Source organism: Sminthopsis crassicaudata, chromosome 2, assembly GCF_048593235.1.
Source record: "Sminthopsis crassicaudata isolate SCR6 chromosome 2, ASM4859323v1, whole genome shotgun sequence".
Taxonomy (NCBI): Eukaryota; Metazoa; Chordata; class Mammalia; order Dasyuromorphia; family Dasyuridae; genus Sminthopsis; species Sminthopsis crassicaudata.
Genome location: NC_133618.1, coordinates 665,051,724 through 665,073,850, shown reverse-complemented (window position 1 = coordinate 665,073,850; position 22,127 = coordinate 665,051,724). Strand labels below are relative to the sequence as shown.

At 39.7% G+C, this 22,127-nt stretch overlaps 1 protein-coding gene across 2 annotated transcripts in view; it reads left to right on the top strand.

Moving 5' to 3' along the window:
• UBE2D1 (ubiquitin conjugating enzyme E2 D1) overlaps positions 1-21,662 on the top strand; it is a 36,525-nt gene extending 14,863 nt beyond the window's left edge. Inside the window, exons 1-7 of one of the 2 annotated variants that reach the window (XM_074297064.1) lie at positions 287-330; positions 11,223-11,286; positions 11,380-11,411; positions 14,700-14,777; positions 15,962-16,067; positions 19,435-19,528; positions 20,766-21,662. In XM_074297064.1, coding sequence (XP_074153165.1) covers positions 328-330; positions 11,223-11,286; positions 11,380-11,411; positions 14,700-14,777; positions 15,962-16,067; positions 19,435-19,528; positions 20,766-20,811 — 423 coding nt within the window. In that variant the 5' untranslated portion in view covers positions 287-327 and the 3' untranslated portion in view covers positions 20,812-21,662. Of the gene's footprint in view, positions 1-286; positions 331-11,222; positions 11,287-11,379; positions 11,412-14,699; positions 14,778-15,961; positions 16,068-19,434; positions 19,529-20,765 lie in introns of those variants that run through there. The other variant, XM_074297062.1, reaches the window with a different exon arrangement.
• Positions 21,663-22,127: the final 465 nt, after the last annotated feature.

The following is a 22,127-nucleotide window of genomic DNA, read 5'->3' as shown; positions in this document are numbered from 1 at the left end:
TTTTCTTGAAAACCAAGAAAAAGCAGTATGTCAAAAATCCAGAGTATTTAAATATATATATTCAGAAGTCACCCTCTCCTTTCCTCATGATATCCATTTGACATTTTTTGTTGGTGCTTAAATGAAGCTCCAAATGCTATTTAAAAGCAAGTCTAGATTTGAGGAATCCTTGCAATGGTTGTGGTCCACAGCTTGGGCCTTAGAATCCTTGACCCAAAGCTGGAAAAGAACTTCCCCTCTCCCCAACCATCCCCCTCCAGTCCAACTTTCTCATTTTACAGATGAAGAAACTGAGGCCCAAGAAGTTTAGATGACTTACCCCAAAAGATGGTAAGTGGAAGGGAACCATTGGTATAGTTTATCTTATCTGAAGTTACATAAGGAGATAACTGATTTTTATTTCTGCTGTTTCCAAATTGAATTTGGCTTTTTTCCAGATTCTAAAATCTGTATGTTGAAGCTTGTAATTGCCAATCTTCTTGAAACGAGAGGGTCCATTTTATAACTTGGCTTTTAAAATGTTTTTCCTTCTTGAGAATGCATCATTAGATATAGTCATTCTTTAAATTGCCATAAAATAACTGAGTGAGTTCTGTCTTAGAATATGGTTTGCCAAGTATAACTTGGAACATTCAATAGAGAGTTTTTAGAAAAGAGAAGAAAGGTTATGGTGAAAAGAACATCAGATTCTGCGTCAGAAGCCTCAGTTTTAAGACCTAGAGCTCTGCTCCTTTTTATCTCCTTCTGTGTCCTTGAACAAGTGAGTCAACTCCCCCCTCCCCCCTTCCTTATCTGTGAAATGGGTGCATAGGGGATGATACTGCAACAATTGGACTAGGGTCTGATTTTACTTATTTTAAACATAATTATTGTAAACAGACTGATTTTACCCTTCTTTCCCTAATCACTAGCTACCAATAAAAATAAGATCCAAGAAGGACCATCCCTCCCTGCAAAAATGAACGCAGTAGCTTCTGCTGACTTTGATAAAGATTTTTTGAAATGCAAGATCTGGGGCAGGTGATTCAGAACATGCCCCAAAGACTCCAGAAATCTGATGTGGAAAGGCTTCCCTCCCCACGGCTGAATGCTGGATTTCTGTGACCATAGAATGTGGAGAGAGGTGAATAGGAATGAGAGTTTTTCAGGTGAATACCCCAGCCTCAAATGCTTATTCTATCTTATCTTTGGCCTCCAGTTTGAGATCACATGAGCACAAGTCATGTGTTCAGATGGCAGCTTTTTATTTGGATTGCAGAAGAAACTATTTTTAGGATTGTACATTTGTTGGGGAAAAACTACCATCCCTATCCAGAGCATGTTTGACAACGAAGAAGGTACAAATCATTGTCACAATCCCACTTTTGAAGGAACCTCAGATAACACAAAGTTAGCTTTCATCTTAGTCTTTTCATTTATATAGTTATAGTTTTACTACGTTTATTGCTTTCCTCATTCTGCTTTCTTCCTTCATTCTATATCAGGTCAGCTAAACCTTAGTTTCTCTGAATGATTCCTATTTGTTGTTTCTGATCGCATCATGATATTTCATTATATTCATGTAAATAAGTATACAAAGGATAAATAAATACTTTTCTTTCCAATTCTTCATTAGTACCAAAAAAAAAAAAAAAAAAAAAAAGGCTACAGTGAAGATGTAGTTAGTTTAACTTCTACCTTTTAATTTACACATAAATACCCCTAGAGATGCCCACCTCACTGACCTTTTGAGGCAGCCCTTTCTAGTTTGGAACAACTCTTGTTGAAAAGCTTTTCCCAGCAAGCTGGATGTAACCTGTAACTTCTTGGTTTATATCCCTCCAAGACATCAATACTCCATCCTTCCAAGCTTACTTTAGCCTTTCATCAGGCTAAATGACCCCTCCTTTCTTCAGTTGATATTCACGGGACCTCCATCCTGATTGCCTTGCTCTGGGTGGTTAGTGTGTTTTCTAAGTTGTAGTCCATAACCTAAACACAGCACTCCAAAGATGGCATATAGTAGTAAGTGTACAGCCCTCCTCCTTGTGGAGATCCTAATCTTTCCGGTCATGCAGTGTAGGAGCTTGGTTGGTAGACTGATCTGCCAGCTGGAGGGATACTGAGTTTACAACCGTGCTCAAATGAGAGGGCTGGCTTGGATTCCATGACCTGTGAGACCTCTCCCAGCTCCAGATCTGCGGCCAGATGATCCCCTAGCATTTGGAGGCCCTTTTCACATGACTAATTCATTGTCTGGGTCTGTGAATGCCATCATGGGCCTGTTCAATTTGAGGCTGTTTTTTTTTTTTTTTTTTTTTTTTTTTTTTTTTTAAACCAACTGGAAGATTTTACATTTAACTCTACAAAGTTTAATATTAGATTCAGCTCACATAGTTCCAGTCTGTTGAGCTATTTCTGGTTCTCAGTTCTGTCATCTTAGGTTTTAGCTGTCCCTCCCAGCTTTGGGGATGCATCTTATCTCTTTCCATCTAAGCCAGCGATCTAAATGTTGAACTAGATAGAGCTGACTTCCCTGGAGGCCTCTCTCCAGGCTGATTTCTATCCCATTGACAATACTTTTATGATTTGGCTAGGTGACTATTTATAACCTCTACTGTACTATCCTGCCCAGTTCCCATCCTTCCATGTTACATACAAGGCTCTTGGGGGAGAATTTTTCAGATGCCTTACTGACATTCACATAGACTGCATTTATAACCCCTTCCTTCTCCTAGTGGTTACTTAAATACCTTATAAAATTTTGTCAGTTAGAGCTTCTTTGGGCCCATAGTTTGAAGAATCTGCCCATTTGTTGTTGGGGGTTTTTCCCTAGAAATTAATATAACTTTTGGCCCCTCTATTGCCTTTTTTTCCTTGATGTTTTTTAATTTTATATGTTCATTTACAAATCTATAGATCTTGTTCCCCTAATCACTCATATTATCTTCTCTTGTAAGAGGAAAAACAATCAACAATCACAAGGAACTTGTGGCCTATGTCTGACCCTACATACAATATTTCACATCCATCCATCCTCTTCCCACCTTTACTGTGAAGGAGGGAGGTGTATTTTCTCCATTTTTCTCAAGGACCACTAAAATTACACAAAGTTAAGTTTCACCTTAGTCTTCTTTTCATTTAGATGGTTATAGTTTACTACATTTATTGCTTTCCTCATTCTTCTTCCTTCATTCTGTATCACAGCAGCTAAACCTTAGTTTCTTTGAATGCTTCCTATTTGTTGTTTCTCATTGCATCATGATATTTCATTATGTTCCTGCAAATAAGTATACAAATGATAAGTAAAGACTTTTCTTTCCAGTTCTTTGTTAGTAAAAAAAAAAAAAAAAAAGCTACAGTGAAGATGTAGTTAGTTTAACTTCTACCTTTTTATTTACACATCTTTAACCTCCTTGGATTATATTTGCCTACTAGTGGAATTTCTGAGTCAAAGGTATAGACATTTTAGTAACTTATTCAGCAAAAATCCAGATTGCTTTCCAGACTGCTCTTGCCAATTCCCTGCCCCAACAACAGTAATAGTATTACTATCATGCCTTTTGTCCAGTGACCCTTTGGATTTGTCTACTTCCATCTTTTCAACTTTGTTCATCTGTTTGCTAGGAGATGAAATCTCAGCAATGTCTTGTTTTGTTTGATAGTTTTTCACAGCAGACTCTCATGATTGTCAATAGTTTGTGATCCTCCATTGAGAACTGTATCAATCCTTCAGCCAGTTTTCCGTTGCCTATTTGTGCTTTTGTATCTCTTGAATGTTCTGCTTTTGTCAGAGATGCTTGATTTTTCCTATTTCACAGTTTCCCTTTTTATCCTAACTGCATTTCTTTTATTCATGCAAAAGTTTTCAATTTTCATATTGAGCAGTTTTTTTCAGAGATGACTAGGAGTGGCTTAGCCGTCCCAGTTTATTTCCATGTTCTATTGTGTAGCTTAGTGGAGCCTCGTGGCTCATCATAATTAAGGACGGGCAGGTATTCTGGTACCTGATTTCTCTCCCCCTACTAGTAATGAGTCTTTTATTCAAAACAAACAAATGAAGATTTAATAATCATAGAATTCCAGAATCTGAGTTGGAAGGGGCCTTGGAGACCATTGAGTCCAACTTGCCACCTGAACAAGAGTGTTCTCTGTAACAAACATAATGAGGAATGGACATTCAGCCTTTACTTGCAAATCTCTGCTAAGGGGGGGGGGGGAACCTCTCTTGCCCAGGACAGTCTCAACTTTGGGTGACTCCAATCTTTGACAAGTTTTTCCTTCCTTCAGGTTCCAATCGACTTCTTTGCACCTTCCATCTTTTGCTTCCCGTTCGGTTCTTTGGGGGTTTCAGAACAACAAAGTGATTTCTTTTCCCCATAATAGTTATAGGCTTGAAACAGCTGCCATACCACCCTTCCCTCCAAGTTGTATTTTCTTAAAGCCTCTTCAATAGCTCCAGTTCCCAGCATCTTGAAGAAAGAATCTCCCCATGTAAAGTGAGAAGGAAAATGGGGCCATCAGAAATCAGGGAAGAGGATTTTATTATTGAAGCCTTTGTCCAAGATAATAGAGTTGATAGTGCCAGTGCTTTTCTGCCCTGGTTCCAAAAGAACTGCATGGCAGCTTGAGAAGGGGCTTTAGGATCTATTTAGTTCAGCCTGAACTTGAATGAGAATCCCCGCCACAATCTACCTGACAAATAGCCAGCCGATTATCACTTAAAGATGTTCACTGAAGGAGAAGTAGCTACTTCCTGATGCAGCCAGTTCCATTTTTGGAAGGTTTTTATTGTTAAGATATTTTTGCTCCTGGCAGCAAGGTGGTACAATGACCTGGAAGAAGGAGGACCCCAGTTTTTGACATTTACCAGCTGCGTGGTTCTGAGCAAGTCACTATCCCAATTGCCTCATCCAGGAAAAAAGAAAGAAAGATATTTCTGTTTCTATCAAGTCTTAAGTTTCCTCATTCAGTTTCCATTACTTTTAGTAAACAAGTATAATCCTCCTTTCTTGTGACAGACTTTCAGCTACTTCTAGGATGGGGAAATTTTTGTTTTGGTTGTTTATTTGTTTTGTTTTGTTTTGTTTTTTTTTGCCAAGGGCCATTTGTATATTTATAACATCATTTCCAGGACATGCAAAATTTAGAGAACTCAAGCTTCGTGGCCTTAGCAGATGATTTCCTGGGTTTTATAAGGCCTGCAGGCCAGCTGTTTCCTACCCCCAAACTCCCAGAAGCCAATTATTATGTATATATCCCCCTTCATGCTAAATGTTCCTGGTTCCTTGGAGTCATTCCTTCAGGTCATGATTTTAAGAGTTGTCCTTTTGCTCTCCTAGATTATCAATATCCTTTGTAACATGTGACACCCCAGACAGAACATGTTGCACCAGCACAGAATACAAATGGAACTGAACTCTTCCTGGGCCTGGATACTGGGCCTTTCAGGGCAGTTTAAGATTCCATTCGCTTTCTTGGATTAGGTAGGACCTTGCTGACTCAACTTGAGCCTGCAGTCTACTGATACCCCCAGATCTTTTTCATATTAGTTGAAATAGAGCCTCCCCTTGGGCATTTTATGTTCACAAAGCTGATTTTCACAAATCCAAGCAAATGACCTCACTCTTCACTTGCATCTTACTTGATTTGCCCCAAAGTTTGAACCTGTCACAATCTTTCTAAGTTTTGACTTCATCCTATGGGGTAGCTATTTCTTCCAGCTTTGTGTCTGTTACCCTGCAGTCTCTGGCTTTTTCTCCATCATGTTATTATTTCATCCATCTGAAGCAGTGATCCTTTATCGGCTTTGATCCTTCTCCTATCTCAGAACATTGCTTTAAAAAGCCCTTTTTGTTGTTCTTAGAATTCTCCACAAGCCTCTGCTCCTTCTGTGCGCTTCAGGCTTTCTAATATCTCTTATATCCTGGTATCTTATAGAAAACCTCCCACTCTTTTGTGTTCATTCTCAGTGACCGGCTTTTGCTTTTTTGCTTTTTTTTAAAATGTCTTTTAAACACTTGAGTTGGTTGATGTGTATCCTTGTCAGCCTTTTTAAACAAGTTCCCTTTTTTTCTAATCAGAATAAGATAATGATTTTTTCCTTCAAGAAGTTTACAATCCAGTGGAGAAGAGATAGATTTAAATAACTCCAAGATCAAATAGAACAGAAAACCTTTCAATTTCTGAGTTCAAAGCAGAGGAAGAAAGTCCTTGTTGCACTGGGAGGGATGGGCAAGGCAGCTGCCATGTTAGCTAAGCTTTCAAGAACTATCGAAATGTCAGCTCTGAGTATGCTCTTAGAACAGCAAAGGGAAGAAGTGAAGTCGTTATGGAGGGATTAGAATGAGAGGTGGGGGTATGGAGTGAAAGTTCAATGACTTGGGTTCCAGTCCTGGAGCTGCCGCTTGCTTTTTGTGAGATCTTGTTGCCCACAACCTCTTTGTGCCTCAGTTTTCTGATTTGTAAAATGAGCAGTTTCGACTAGATGACTTCGGGAGTCCCCTCCAATTGTATATCAGTGATCCCAGGAAAGCTAGGTTAAGATATTTGGATTTTCTTCAGTAGGTAATGGAAAGCAGTGGCCATTTTAACAAGGGTAGAATGGCATCTGTGTACTAGGAAAAGAAGTTTGATCGAGGTTGGAAACATTGATTTGTGTGTTCTCACTGGTGAAAGGACAATGGATTAGGAGACAGTGCTGGGTTCTAGATGGGGGCCGAGCATGGCAGCTAGAAGAAGTGACAGGAGGAGGGTGGATGTGAGAGAGATTCAAGAGCTAGAACTGAGAGAACTGCCAACCAGGGAGAAGTAGCCAAAAGATGACAGGTTTTGTGCTGATAGGGGAAATTAAGATGGCAGAAGGATGGGAGAGGAGAATGAATTTGGGGGAGGGGGGAAGAGACACTTAATGAATTTTAAGTACTAATGATACCACTTAGAGATGGAGATCTGGAGACCAGCAGGGAATGAGATTTGCTTGAAATAGGTTGGGGTTTTGGAGTCAGAAGTTTGAACAGTTCTTTCAGTCAAACAGAAGGCAAAGTAGTTAAAGGAAAAGTCAGAATAGAAGGAAAAGCAGGAGAGGTCGATGTTTTGGAGGAGAAAATATCAGAAAGGAGATCTGTGGGACATGGGCAACAATTCTATGTGTTATAGAAAGACTGGGCCAAGTGTAGACAAAACCACTGGCCCGTGGGTTTGGGGCCATGAACTGGCACCTGTGCAGCAACCTTGGATATATTTCGTCTTTCCAACTTGTTTTCCTCTGCTCTGAATGATTTGTAAAGCCCCTCTTTCAGCTCTTAACACACTCTCTTCTTCTTCCTCTTTCTCTCTCTCTGTAAAAAAGTAAAAATTAAGTAAAAGAGGGCATTCTTTGCCTCATTTCTTACCTAGCTTTAATCACTGCCAAATGGGTGTTTTTTCAGTCAAACTGAGACCTGAGAAAGAGCTTAACTTCAAAGGACCAAGGTCTCCCACTGAATCCGGGGCCATCTGCAGTGATCTCCTTCTGGCCACTGGACCTGGATGGCTCAGGAGGAGAGAGTGAGGCTGGTGACTTTTGAACAGCCTCTTTCATCGCAATCCATTCACTTACAAGTCATGACATCATCTTCCTCGTGTTACAGTCTTCTTCAAAAATGGAAGGACAAACAACAACTATATTTTTCTTTTTACAGCAAATACAGTTTTATTGATGACAAAGACTTCTCCACAAGTATTTCAGAAATTATAAATGAATCAGCAAAGTAATATTAACTAGAGAAGTTGTTGCTGGCACTTACATAATATTACTTTTAAGTTTTTGTGCCTTAGGTTCCTAGGAACAGTATGTAGATACGAACATGACAATCATATTTAAAGAACTTCAAAGCTGCTTCAATTCTGACAGTGATAATTTCCAAACATAAAGCAAACCATTCAGTGTGTCAAAGCTTGCAGAATCAAGAACTAGGCTGTAAAATGAACAGTGTCAGAGGAAACTGGGAAAAGAGGATTAGTTTATGTTCCTTTTTTTTTTTTTTTTTTTTTTTTTTTAAAGCTATTCTTTTAATCTTTCAGCAATAGAAGTTAGGATTCAGAAAATAGGAAATTTAAACCTTTAGGAAAGACAGCCATGTTCTACTGATGGGATCCACAACTACTACAGTAATTGTACTAATTTTTAAAAAAGATTTTCACGTTGTGCTCTGACTTTTTGAACTGTGGTTGTATAGTTGTCAAGAAAGAAGAACATTAAAACAGCTTTTCTTGTCACTTCAAGAAACAGGGTACTCCACAGAACCGGAGGGATTGAGGAATTTAGTTAACATTTCAACCAGCTAAAAAGGCCACTTTGTTCTTTTCACAATCAAGATAAATACAGATCCTCCAACTTCCCTCTCTTGCCCAAGACATAGACAATCTGCATCGATTATGAGATACGATTCATGGATCTTGAAAGAGGCCTTGTGGCCCTGGGATAGCCTGTCTTGTGAATTAAGACATCACAGTCGAAGCCTGGCTTTACCATTAGCTATATGTAGGACAGTGACTACTAACCCAAAATAATTAAAATAGAGCCAAGAGCAGATAGCAGTTTATTTCATTCCTTTGGGGAAAGGGCGTCGCCTTCGCTGGTATAGTCTAGTGAAGGAAGGCAAAGCACAGCAGGGTTTTTTAATACCCTGAACTTGGGCCCCAGCTGTCCCTGACTTAGGACTAGGGCTCACAATTTGTCACGGGAAGCCAATCCACCCTCAGAGTTCAAGAACAGGGGGACTATAGATTACACAGTGGTTTGTGGGAGATTAAGTGAGGGTACAAGCAGGGGGTGAGGGGTTCTGTAGCCTAAATTATGGTAGGGAAGGGTGGGGGTCAATTTTCTGAGAAAGCTTCGAATCCATCCCGTTTAGCTATCATGATCTCAAGGATGTGACCTTGGAGGGGCCTGTGCGAGCTGGACTAGGTGAGATCTCCAGCTGACACCCTTCGGTGTATATCTCTGATGGAGAAATCATTTAACTGATGACCGTCATTCATTGGAGTCTTTGAGAAGAACACTTTTAGTAGAATCATGGGCATTTTCCAGCCAGTTTGGGAAGTGAATAAGTGGGTGGTGAGGAAGTCAGAGCCAGATTGTTAGGTCAAAACTGGTTTGCTGAAGTTGGTTAGGCGCTTATTGCTCAGTGCCAGGCATCTGGGGTCAAAGAAAAATGAAAAGCGAGTCTTCCCCCAAGGAGTTTCCATTCTAATAGTGGAGACCAGTGCCTAGGAGGTGAATGGTAGATTTTACAGGAAAGACAGTAGTCTCTGGGGAGGGGAGCTCTCCAGGAAAAGCTTCCTGGAGGAGATGGTGCTGCAGCTAAGTCTTAAAGGAAGCCAGGATTCCTAAGAGTTAGAGATGGGATGGGACAGCATGTGGAGCTTCAGGTGTGGTAAACAACTATGGGCTGGTCTGGCTACACTGACTGTATCATGTGAATGGATTTAGAGGAGGGGGACAGAAAGGTTTCTATTTGGATTTTGAGGCATTCGGGAGCTATTGAAGTTTATTGATTGCAAGAGTGACTTGGCAGTGCATTGGATTACCTGCCATGGGGAGAGACATAAAGCAGACCATTTCCTGTTGTTGCCGGAGTTGAGGTGAGAAGTAAGGAGGGCCTGCAGTAGGGAGGGGACTGTGTAAGTGGAGAGAAGGGAAGACACTTTTTTAGAGAAAGAACTGGCCAGATTTAGAAGCTAATTGGATATAGGGGGAGGGAAGAGGAGGCCTACAAGGTTCTTGTTAACCTGGGTGCCTAGAAGGGTGCTGGTGGGGCCCATGGAGAAGTTCTGAAAAGCTGAGGTTTGGAAGTGGGAGAAACTGTACTTTTGGACACATTGAGTTTGAGCCACCTAAGCTGAGTTGTAGTTTCAGTGCCCACTAGGTGGCTGGTGATGCTGGGCTGGAGTTCAGGAGAGTTGGCTAAATCGATCTGGGAATCATCGGAAAGATAATAATTGAACCCATGGGAGTTGATGAGATCACCAAATGAGACAGTATAGAAAGAAAAGAGACCAGAGCCTTAGGGGACGGACAGTCACCCATAATTAGTGTGTGTGACATGCGGAAAGATCCAGCAAGGGAATCTGAGGAGGAGTAGTCAGACAGGCAGGAGGAGAACCCAGAGATCCAAGAGGAGAAGGACAAGTGGACATGCTCTGGGAGGCTCCAAAGGTTGAGGACGGAGATTTTGGGGCAGGGAGAGTGAGCAGAGGGCTTGATGGGATCAGACATGGGGGCAGGAGAGCCTCAGAAGATTATGTGAGCCAAGGATCATACTTAGCATGTCCACACCCAGGCCATTTGACCATCTTTTCTCTACCTTTTCCAGGATGTGTACAAAGCCTTGTCATTGCAGGAGATGTGACTAGTGTCTTCTGTAAGAAAGCTCTGCATCCAGTATTGTTCCCTAAAGTTTTGTTTTTTAGTATTGAATATTTATTTTATTTATTTTTTTGCTGAGGCAATTGGAACATTGAATTTTTTTTTAAATAAAATATTTCTTTTGCCAATGGGGGAAGGTTAAAAATAAGCTTGATTTTATGTATTTTGAAAATTTCCCTCAAACTCCTGTTAATCTCCAAATCTTTTGTATATTCCCCAGGCAACTTGGACTAACATTTCTGGTTTGTACAACCAAGAAGTTTGGGAAATGCTGCCATGCTAGAATTCTCTGCCCCAACCAAATCATTGGCTCTTTGTTTCTTCTGATTTTGGCTCTAGGCTAGTTATTCTTCCAGTCTGGCTTGCCTTTCCTTATCTTCTCTCTTTAGATTCTAGGATTCCTTATGGCCCAATTTAAATCCCACACATACACGTCGTTCACCCTCTCTAAGTCCCTAAAGTATGATTATTTCACATACTCAGTGACATGTACAATTCCTGTGCTATGGCTTTCCCCTCCATCTTTCTCTCTTTCTAGACCATGTTTTATCCCTTTGTATCCCTAGCGCTAATCCTGAGCCCGCATTGATGAATAAATATTTATTGTTAAGGATACAGGGGTATTCATAAGCAAGAATATCATCTTAATTTGCTCAAAAAGGGGCAATCATTTCCTGAAGGGACCTTCCAATGGTGGACTTCTTGTAGATGGCTTTGGCCAAGTCGTCATTTTAGTTGAATTAAAAATCCTGTCTAGAAGAATGATTGTGAATGTTTCCTTGGGGGGAAAAAAGGAGAAAATTAATTTTCAAATATTTCTACTTTGTCACAGGAATTAAGTGATCTGCAGCGTGACCCTCCTGCCCACTGCTCAGCAGGACCTGTGGGAGATGACTGTAAGCTTTGCTCTATTGCTCGCTTTTTGCTTCTCTTAGTATTGAAGGTCTGAACACTTGCTGATGACTCAAACAATCCTTTGTCTGTTTCAGTGTTCCACTGGCAAGCAACTATTATGGGACCTGTAAGTATATGCTTCCTCTGGATAAACCTTAACCCTCGGAGCCAACCTGCTCTCTTTGTAGGAGCTATTCTCTCAGACTCGTGTCCCCTTCCTCTACCCCCCCATGTAAGAGGAAGTGGCCAGATTTGATCCCCGCTCTCCCCTCCTCATACCAGATTAATCCTACGGGGCTTGTTGGATTTCTTAGTAAATAATCTGATAACATTGCTCTGATTTGTTTGATTCTGCAAATTACTGATCTGATCAAGAAGTGTTATCATTGCACCGCAATTATTAGCCAGCACTGGGTTTTCTCTTTCTTTTTTAATCTTTTCACCCTAAAAAAAAAGTTCATCTTCTTGATGGAAAGAGTATAATCCTTCGTATTCCACACATTTTATTAGCTTAGAAATGAAAGTTAACCCAGTAATAGAATTTCCCAGCTAGCCTTGGCACTTTGCAATGAGCCATTTTATTTCTTCCTGTCCTGACTGAAGGCTGGGTGACTGCCTCATATACAATGCTTCTGGTCAACATTAGTTGACCCCAAAGTTCGCAGCTGTTTCATAATAGACTTCTTTTCATCATTATTGCTCTTCATCAAGAAGATTCTTTGACCTTTACTGGGCCTTTTCTGTTTCAAAGTAATAAAACCTGAACAGTTTAAATCTGCTTGGGGGGAGGTCGGGATGGGGATGGCTGCTCTAGTGCCAGCTCTGTTGGCTGTGTTCCTCTCCCCATGAGCTAAATCTGATTAGTTGTGAGTAATTAAAACTTTATTTTGCTCTAAAATCCCGATTACTTAAAAGAAATGTCAAGACTGAACCCAGAATGAGTTTCCAATTAAGCATAGAATCATAAGTGCTGGAGCTAGAAAGGACCAGAAAGTATAGTAGTAAGAGCTGTGGCCTTGGGGCTTCTGGTCCTGGCGCTTGGGTTGACCGTAAGCAGCTCAATTCTTTTCTCCTCCTCAGTCTCTTTGTTTGTAAAGCTGGAGGACTTCTCTACATCATTTAGCCCCCTCCCATTATTTCCAGACATTGGAGAATGAGAGTGATGCACTGATGATACCCAGAGTTCTTATCTAGTCAGTGGAAGAAAGAACTGAGAATCTCTGAGCCTCGACTTCCAGCCAGTGTTCCACCCCTCACTGTACCCACACTGCCTCCCTGAAATGCCAACTTAGAGTGAATGTTTCTTTCCTTTTTTTAAAGGGAGTAACAAAATATATTTTCTAAGTGAAGTCTTTCAATAATGAACAGATCATTTCTATGTGTTATTTGTTGCCTATTTAGAACAATAAGAATAATGGAATTTTGAGGTCCTTCAATATGTGCTGCATGAACAGTATGAACAGTTCATAATTTGCTAAATTTAGGGGTGTCACATGCAGTACCAGGTGTCAATTAGGGCTCTTGACTGGGCAGCACCTGGAACATCGTCAGCAGAGAGAGGTCACTGAAACTTAATTTTGTGAAAACATTTTTTATTTTTTTACAACATTATCCCTTGTACTCCCTTCTGTTCCAAACTTTTCCCCTCCTCTCCATCCCCTCCCCTAGATGGCAGGCATTCCCATACATATTAAATATCTTATACACAGAACCGAATTTTGTTGTTGTTGTTATTGTAAAGGAAGAATTGTATTCAGAAGGTAAAAATAATCAGAAAAAAAAATGCTCACAGTTTACACTCATTTCCCAGTGTTCCTTCTCTGGGTGTAGTTGTTTCTGTCCATCATTGATCAATTAGAATTGGATTAGCTCTTCTCTATGTTGAAGATTTCCACTTCCATCAGAATCCATCCTCATTCAGTATCATTGTTGAAGTGTATAATGATCTCCTAGTTCTGCTCATTTCACTCAGCATCAGTTGATGTAAGTCTCTCCAGGCCTCTCTGTATTTCTCCTGTTGGTCATTTCTTACAGAGCAATAATATTCCATAACCTTCATATACCACAATTTACCCAACCATTCTCCAATTGATGGACATCCATTCATCTTCCAGCTTCTAGCCACTATGAAAAGGGCTGCCACAAACATTTTGGTACATACAAGTCCCTCTCCGCTCTTTAGTATTTCTTTGGGATATAAGCCCAGGAGTAGCACTGCTGCATCAAAGGATATGCACATTTTGACAACTTTTTGGGCATAATTCCAGATTGCTCTCCAGAATGGTTGGATTCTGTGAAACCATTTTTTAAAATTAATTACTCTTGATGAACTAGAACAAAGATGTATATCCTGGTGGATATGCATTGGGAGTATCCCCATTTAAACAGCATAACCGATAGTCCTGTTGATTACTGCAGCATTAATATCAGACTCAGTGATTTTAATAATGGGCCCTAAATGGAAGGGTTGTATGTTAATAAATCCTGTGTTAGCTTATTCTTTTTTTAAAAAAATTATTATTATTATTATTATTATTATTATCACATTGCAAATGCTGGTAAAAGCACATTAAAAGGCTGGGTCAAATATTAAAGCCCACTCTGTAGAACTGATAGGAAAACTGATGATATATCAATCCTAAAGGGGGATGCCATTTTACTGTTTGGCAAGGAGGCTGCACTGAGCCAGCACCCATCTTGTGGGTCTGGAAAGAGACTCCTTTTATTGATAAGTTTTATTTGAACCCCCTCGCCCCGCTCTGAAGCTGTAGTCTGATAGGTTTGTTTTGTTACCGAGCCAAGGTTGGGTGTTTAGATGACATGACAGGATCCATTTCACTTTAGCCTTTTCTGGTAGGAAGAGTGCTAATTGTGGAATTCAGAGACTCGGGTTCAAGTTTCCCCTTGGCCTCTAGCAGTTTTTCCAGGAGCAGGTCCCTTTCCTGCCTCTGAATCATCTTTCTAATTTTTAAAATGGGGGGGGATCTTGTTAGTCCATCGTACCATATCCCATTCTGGGGATAGATGGAAGATTCTTCTGTCCTCCATCCCTTCCCCATTAAACACCAGTGCTGTCTTGTAAAGACAAAAGGAAAAGATTTATTCTTATTAGTCTTTTTTTCTCCAGTTGATTACCATTGCAGAACATTATTTCCCCCTGCCCCCACCCCTCACAGCCCATTTCTGTGGGTATCAACACAGATCTCTTCTCACTGCTGGATCTGTTTGTGTTACCATGTGTGTTTAGAAAATCTTCCTCTATACCTGGGGGAAAAAAAGGTACCTTGTAAGGAGTGTAGAGTGGGACTGAGCCATTTTCACAGAGTCAGAGTCAATGGGGGAAATACTCAACAATTTGTGATAACTGTGAAGGAGTGGGAGGTCCCAAAGTGATGTACATCTCTTCTTCTTGCAGCCCGACAGCGCGTATCAAGGTGGAGTCTTCTTTCTCACTGTACATTTCCCAACAGACTATCCTTTTAAGCCACCAAAGGTAGATGTGTATTTCAATGAATAATCCTTTTTCTCCTGGTCTGGGAATTTTAAATCTCATTCATTTTGTCAGCAACAGCATGAGAGTCAACACACATCAGTGTTATTGCCTGGCTTCGTTGGAAGCTATATCTGGGTTTGATTTATTGATTCACCTGTCCCGGAATGTATTTAAGAAGCTTTGTGACTCCATGATAGTGCCAAGAACTCTGAAATCTGGGATAAGATGCAGACTCTGAGATTACTACTAGCTATGTGACCTTGGATAAGTCATTTCCCCCTTTTTTTTGGGGGGGAGGTTGAGGCAATTGGGGTTTTAGTGACTTGGCCAAGGTCACACAGCTACTAAGATTGGCGTTGAACTGGTCTTGTTGACTCTAGGACCAGAGCTCTATTCCTTGTGGCATCTAGCTGCCCCAAGCTTTAAATTCTAAGCTTCAGTTCCTGATTCTTGGGGCTGATTACCTCATAGAATTAGTGCATATAGAGACATGAGCTGTACTTTCTTATTTGATGTTTGTATCATGGAGTGATTGTGGAGGTTCTTTGAGCCAGTTACCTGACTTTAGAAGTCTTGAATGATGATGTATAATTACATTTAATTTTAATAATGATTTAATATTAAGATAATGTGTATTTACATAATATATAAATACATGTAGGGCCAGGGATTTCCCTCTTCTCATTTTTCCATGAATTTTGTCTTTTGACTTAGGTATAATCATTGAATCATGAGTTCATATTTAAAGAGGGGTGATGGGAAGAGTCCTTTTGGATTTCACTGAAAGGATTTAACTTCAGAACTGTGGAGGGAAGAGTTTCCACATTGGAAGTTTCCTATCTCCACTCAGGAAATCCGTTTCTGACTCCCTCCTCTTCTCCCAAAAACTCTAAGCCCCAAAGCTCTGGCCATTAGCCTTTTTAGCTCCTATTGTATACACAGTTAATATTGATCAGTTTAAGGCTTGGAAAAAAAGAAATGGGAGAAGAAGATGGAAAGAGGGAGAATTGGGTGTTAACAGCCTTTCCCTGGGTTACACTTAGTCCGATGGGGTACTGAAACATTTTTCTACTAAGATTACTCAGATAAAAAAAAAATCTTATCCCCACGTGAGCTGATTGGTACTTTGGTGTTCCTTGTTCATGGTTGTATTTTTTACTCACTGGGTTTTTATTTTTCTTTAGATTGCTTTCACAACAAAAATCTACCACCCAAACATAAATAGCAATGGAAGTATTTGTCTTGACATCTTGAGGTCACAGTGGTCACCAGCTCTGACTGTATCAAAAGGTAACTTCATTTATACATTAATAATGTTGGGAAAAGTCAGCAGGCAAACTGAGAGCTAGATGGGAATTACAAAGTGGCGGATGAGTGAATCTAGTGACCAAAGCCTCTGTTCCCATTCTCTGGTGACTTGCTTCTCTTCAGTTCTGAGGACTTGGCCAGGGAGGTGGCTAGGATGCTCTAAATAAGAAACCAGGGCACTTTTTACAGTGGGATGGGATGGGGTGAGGGGGAGAAATCACCCTGACTACAAACAGCCTTGGGAAGAAGACTTGTTTTTTTCTAGTTTGGTGTCTCCTCGTTTTTTTAAAAAGAGATGATATGAAGAGGCTGCCCTGAGTCAGCCAGTCCTCAGGCCTGATTTTAGTGTGAAGTACTGGTGTTATTAAAGTGAGAAGCCAGTTCCAGACTGATCATAAAAAGAAGTATGTTCAGATGGGACCGACTGAAAAACCAAGCTTGTGTAGAATGAATTTCCAAGTCACTTTTCCAGAGGATAAAAAAAAATTTGTCTTTTCACATTCAGGGAGATGTAGACAAAATGATTGTAATTAAAACTTCTGGTCTTAATTTTTAAAACAGCAGCAAAGGCAGTTACTGACTTAAACAACATCATAACAGATGCTGTAGATGTACCTAGACACTAAGAGATTATTTGTTCCTTTCTCAGTTTACTGGATGTACAGGCCCAAGCCACAAAACAGTGAATCGGCCATTGTTGTTTACCTGGCCAGGCCCTACTCTGACATTGTTTACCTGGGCAGTTATTCCTCCTTCACCTCCTTATAGTGTTTAGGCTTACATTGTGTAGGCGGAGGATATTTTTTTCATGAGTTACTTGGCATTAATAAATGCTCATTTCACCAGTCAATTACTTCTTTGTTGGGTATGTCCAAATTGTAAAATTGTTCTCTGGGTTCTCTCAGTGGAATGGTGTTTCTGGCCCTCTCCGAGCTGTGGCCTCTTGAGGTCGGGCTTAACAGACAGGAGTCCTTGTCTTCCGAAACTCAGGTTAGCCTGATTGATAATGGAGGCCATTCTCTTTGGTTGGAAAGACCAGCTCCTAAAACTCCAGAAAAGCCAAAGAAATTGTTACCCTAGTAGCATTCAGGTAAAGATCCCAGAATCCTCTCTTCGTGGGAGTGTTATTTTCGAGTTGTTACTTGACAATAACATTTCTATCAAAGCGATGGAATCTGTGATGGATTAATTAGACATGCCCAGCTAGCTAGCTAGTGCAGAACGGCAAATTTTCTCATCTGAAATGTTCAAGTGTTTGTGGCTGTCCTTATTTCAAAAACAAGCACCACCTTATGATACGAATACTGTGTACTTTATTTATCAAAGATTGATTGACATTAACACCCCATTTCTTGGATTGGTGGTGAGATGCATCTCATTTTACATAAATAGCTGAGTGCGAACACTTACACAAGAGATGGCGGCCTGCCAAGAGGCTGTCTTCTGACACTGCTGGCTTTATTTCAAGAATATTGAGCATCATTGGCCTCTGGAAACTTTGTCCTTTGGATTTCAAAATGAAAGTGTTGTTTCTGCCATTCTCGGTTATTTTTTGAGGTGCCCTTGAGGCAAAGGGAGACTTTTTCTGCCACTAGAGACAAGTGGAGAAGAGGAAGCCCTATCTCCTCTCTCTACCCCCTCCCCACTGCCTTTTAATATTAATATATCATTGTATTTGTTTAAATATTTGATTTTTTTTCTGAATCCTAAAACTTGCTCTAGCCCATTATACATAAATGTGATGGAAGCAGAGCTTCCCTGAGGTCTAAATTTATATATGAGGGAACTATTCTTTATGATATCCCAGAAGAATTATTTCATTAGTTTAGTTAGTGTACATGGCTGAGTTCTGCTAGGTGGAGGGAAAACTGTCATGGGCTTCTTCTAGCACACCAGCCTTTATTTGCCACTTTTCCTTCCAAGTGATCCCACCCTGTCATGTATCACCACCTGTTTGGGGTATATAAAAAGAGGAAATGGAAGAAGGGAAGATGGAGTGTGAGGGAGGTATTTCATAGCTGTTTCATTTACTTAGAAAGGAAGGAGTGTGATTAGTGTTGCCAGAAGTAGAAATGGCACCCTCCCTCCCTAAAGGAAGCCAATAATGTAGTGCTATATCATTAAAGCCTTGGCAAGATGTTAGTTATTGACGCTGGGTTTCACAAACTGCATGCTCTACCCACACGAGAGGCAATGAAGGGTTGACCAGTGCTATTCTCCTGTGAGACTGTGGGTGGGCCAGATGGCAGACAGATTGCCCACCAGAGTTTGGACTGATAACTCTTAATTTGATTGGCTGGGATGCAGACTTGGCATTCAAATAATACACTTAGAATATGAGTCTCATCATCTTTACAAGATCTAGAGTTCAGGGTTCAAGTCAGCAAGTATTTAGTAAGTGCTTCTTGGATACAAGCAACAGCTAGCACCACAGTCTGCTGGGTGTTAGCCCCAATGAGATGTGGTGCTGGCACTAATATATGTGGTTCTGGATAGGTCTAGTATACAAACTCTGTGTTGGCAGAGGGAGTTTTCCACGTGAGGAAATCAGAGTTCTCTGGGTACCAGCTGCTGTTTTGGCCTAGGTAACACCAAAGTATATCCCAAAGTGCTAGAGATAGAGAAATGAAATGTGACATAGCCCCTGCCTTGAAGTCAGTAGAAATAATCATTTGAAGAAAATGTTTATATTCCCTTTGCTATTTGGGGAGATTATAGGCAATATTCAGTTACTTTCAAGATAGTGTGTCTCATTCCTAAACAAATTGAATTCTCAGTATAATGTAAAACTTTGGTGGCTGGAATCATTTAGAGAGGCAAGGTTGCATATTGTTTAGAGAAATGGACTGAAAAATCGGTAGAAGAAATCCCAGCTCGACCACACACTATCTCTGAAACCCAGGAAGAGCCACGTGATCTGAACTTCAAGAAAAGGAGAATGAAAATAATGTCTGCCTTCCAGAGTTATAGTTTTGCTCCACTGAGATATGGTCTCTAAAGCTCTTAAAAAGCCTCCGAGATAATGTCACCTCTTCTCGTTAGTCATCCGGGTGCCATCTAGTTGACTGGAATTCTGGTATAGCAAATCCTGGGATGAGTGACTGTTGTTTCTATTCTTCATGTTCATCATCATCATCATCATCAACATCAAGCTTTATTACGGAGATTTTATGGAACATTTAAAAATCTAAACGAGCACTTGTTCAGTCAACATATAGATGAGACCTTAGGTGATACTGGTTCATATGTGTTTGTCCAGTAGCTTGGCACTGTGTGAATGTGTGATCCAAGATCTGTACAACTGTTTGAAACAACAGCCGGCTGATGTCCTATTCTCCTTTCTTTCTAGTTTTGTTGTCCATATGTTCACTACTTTGTGATCCAAATCCGGATGACCCCTTAGTACCAGATATTGCACAGATATATAAATCAGACAAGGAAAAGTAAGTATGTGTGGCCATTTGCTTTGGATTGGGTACGTTTCTGTTCATGTACCAAATAAAAGAAACAAGATTTTATAGATGTATTTAAATGATTTCAATTACACTCAGGCTTGAATCTGCTTCTCCATTCCTTTTTTTGTTTTCTCAGGTACTCTTGTCTTCTTCTCTGTGTCTAATGTCTGGTCTGTTCTTTTTTTCCTCCAATATATATTTTATTTATGTCATTAAATATTTCCTGATTACATGTAAAGTAATGTTAGTGTTTGTTTTTTAAAATTATGAGTTCTAATTTCCCTCTTCTGTCCCTCCATGGGAAAGCAAGCAGTTTGCTATCAGTTATATGTATTTGTATTGGTCTGCTCCTAATGGGCCTTGTGGTAGGGGGGAAGAAAAGCAGGAGGTTTGGTTCTAGAAGACCTGACTTCCAGCTCTGCCTTGGAGGCCAGTTTTCCTTATTCCGGAAAAGGAGCAGGACAGTCCTTTCTAGCTCTTAAATCTATAATCTTATGATCCCCTTTTTCTGGCCTCCCTTTATTCTTTTTGAAATAGTTTTTGTTAATGTCTCCCATTTTTTTTGCATTATCATAGTTATATCCCTGGGATTCTTCTCCCTTTCCCTTTTAAAGAGAGCTGTCACATAGAAACATAGTATTTTCCTTCCATTTACTTGCAATTTAAGAAAGGTTCAAGTCAACAAGCAGTTACTTGAGTGGGGTCTTTCTTTAAGGTGTTACATGTTGAAAAATTTTTGGACTATACTTTTGTTATCCATTTCCCAGAAAGAAACATTAAATCCATATGAATCTAGACCTTTAAATAAACAAGCAAAACCCCCAGACATTAACCTTCTGTTTTGAAGTTGTTTGATTTTGGTATTTTATTTTCAGGGATTCACATACTCCCTAATCTAAAAGAGACAAACCCTCATGTGTTTAATCTAATAGATAAGTTTTCTCCTTAGAATGTGGGTTCTTTATTCTCTTTTAATTGGTACTTTCACTTCATCCAGAGTTACGGTAAGTTAGTGGAGAAAATCATCTTGCTTTGGAAAAAGTCGAATTTTCAATTTTGTGACTTCAGATACATTGTAGCTCCATGGGTCAAATGATATGACTTTGCCATTGAACCTTGGTTAGATTTTTGCGGGGTTCCACTTAAAGACTTTACACACTAAAACCTTAGAACAGATATACACATGGTCCTGTATTTTTACCATAACTCTTTTGTCTGCCCACAGATATAACAGACATGCGAGAGAATGGACTCAGAAATATGCAATGTAAATTGGAAGCTTTTTTCCTATATCCCAGAGTACTGTAAATTCTAGGTTTTTTCAATATTAGAAGTAAATCGAGCACCGTTTACTGTTCCAGTGTACCCTGAAACCCTTTGATTTTTACCCATTTGAAATGTGTTTCTGGAGCAAGACAAAACAAACTTCCAAAAATAACCTTAAGACTGTGATGAGAGTATTTATCCTTTTGTATGCTTTGCAAAAGACATTTATTATGGTTTTTAAGATACTTGGACATCTGCATCTTCAGCCTACAAGATCCACAGTGCAGTTGTAAAGCAACCAAATTATTTTTTGCTGATACTAGATGTTTTTACATGAGATACTGTATGTGTTTGTCGAAGATGTCGTCAGTTTTATAAATCTGTATTCAGATTTCATTCTTTGTTAGCTCACTATATAATTTGTATTTTTTTACTGTATAGACTAAATATATTTTATTTACCATGTAAGTCAACTCATTAGACGTTCTCTTCCTGTGCACAGTATTGACAAAATACAACTGCTAGTAATGAAACGAATGAACGCTTTGCCTCCTTCTCTTGCTTAGGATATTCCGTAGACTGATTGCAGATTCTTAAAACCTAACATGATCTTTTACACTGTAATTCTCAGTATGCTGATTATGGAGAAACACTTGTTTTGATTTTGTTGCATACTTGACTTAATTTTATTGCAATGTGAACTAATTGCACTGCTAAGTAGGACGATGTGTAACTTTTTATTTGTTGCTATTCACATTTGATTTTTTTCGTACGTACGGGCAATATAATATTCTCACGGACCTTTTACAGATCTTACTGTAGCTTTTTCCATATAAATAAAATGCTTTTTCTACTACTTGTCATGCCTGTTTTTACAACAAGACTCATTACTAGGTCTATGAGAAAGGATCTGAATATTGTATATAGTTTTGCATGCAAATTGTTGATGAGGAGTACTCCAAATTTTGAAAATAAGGTCTGCCTTATTCAGAGTTCATGTATTTAATTTTCATTTGTTATTATTACATTTCCTGTATAAATCTTGTCTGACATGAAATTAGCATCCCTTAACAGGAAATCATTGTACTAACAAATAATTCCTGTAACTCTTGCTGTAGAGCAGAATTCAGAATATTGTGGGTCTGTCATGATCCTGGTGTTGAGGCGCTTTTGTTTGTTTATCAAAGAACCAGAAGGAATCTCTTAGGGAAGTGATTTCCCCGTTACGGTAGGCCTGTGGGATGGACCCTGAGGATAACACTTGTAGACATGAGGCCTAGTTTAATGAATTAGTCAAACCTAATCTATGTCTACAGGTGCA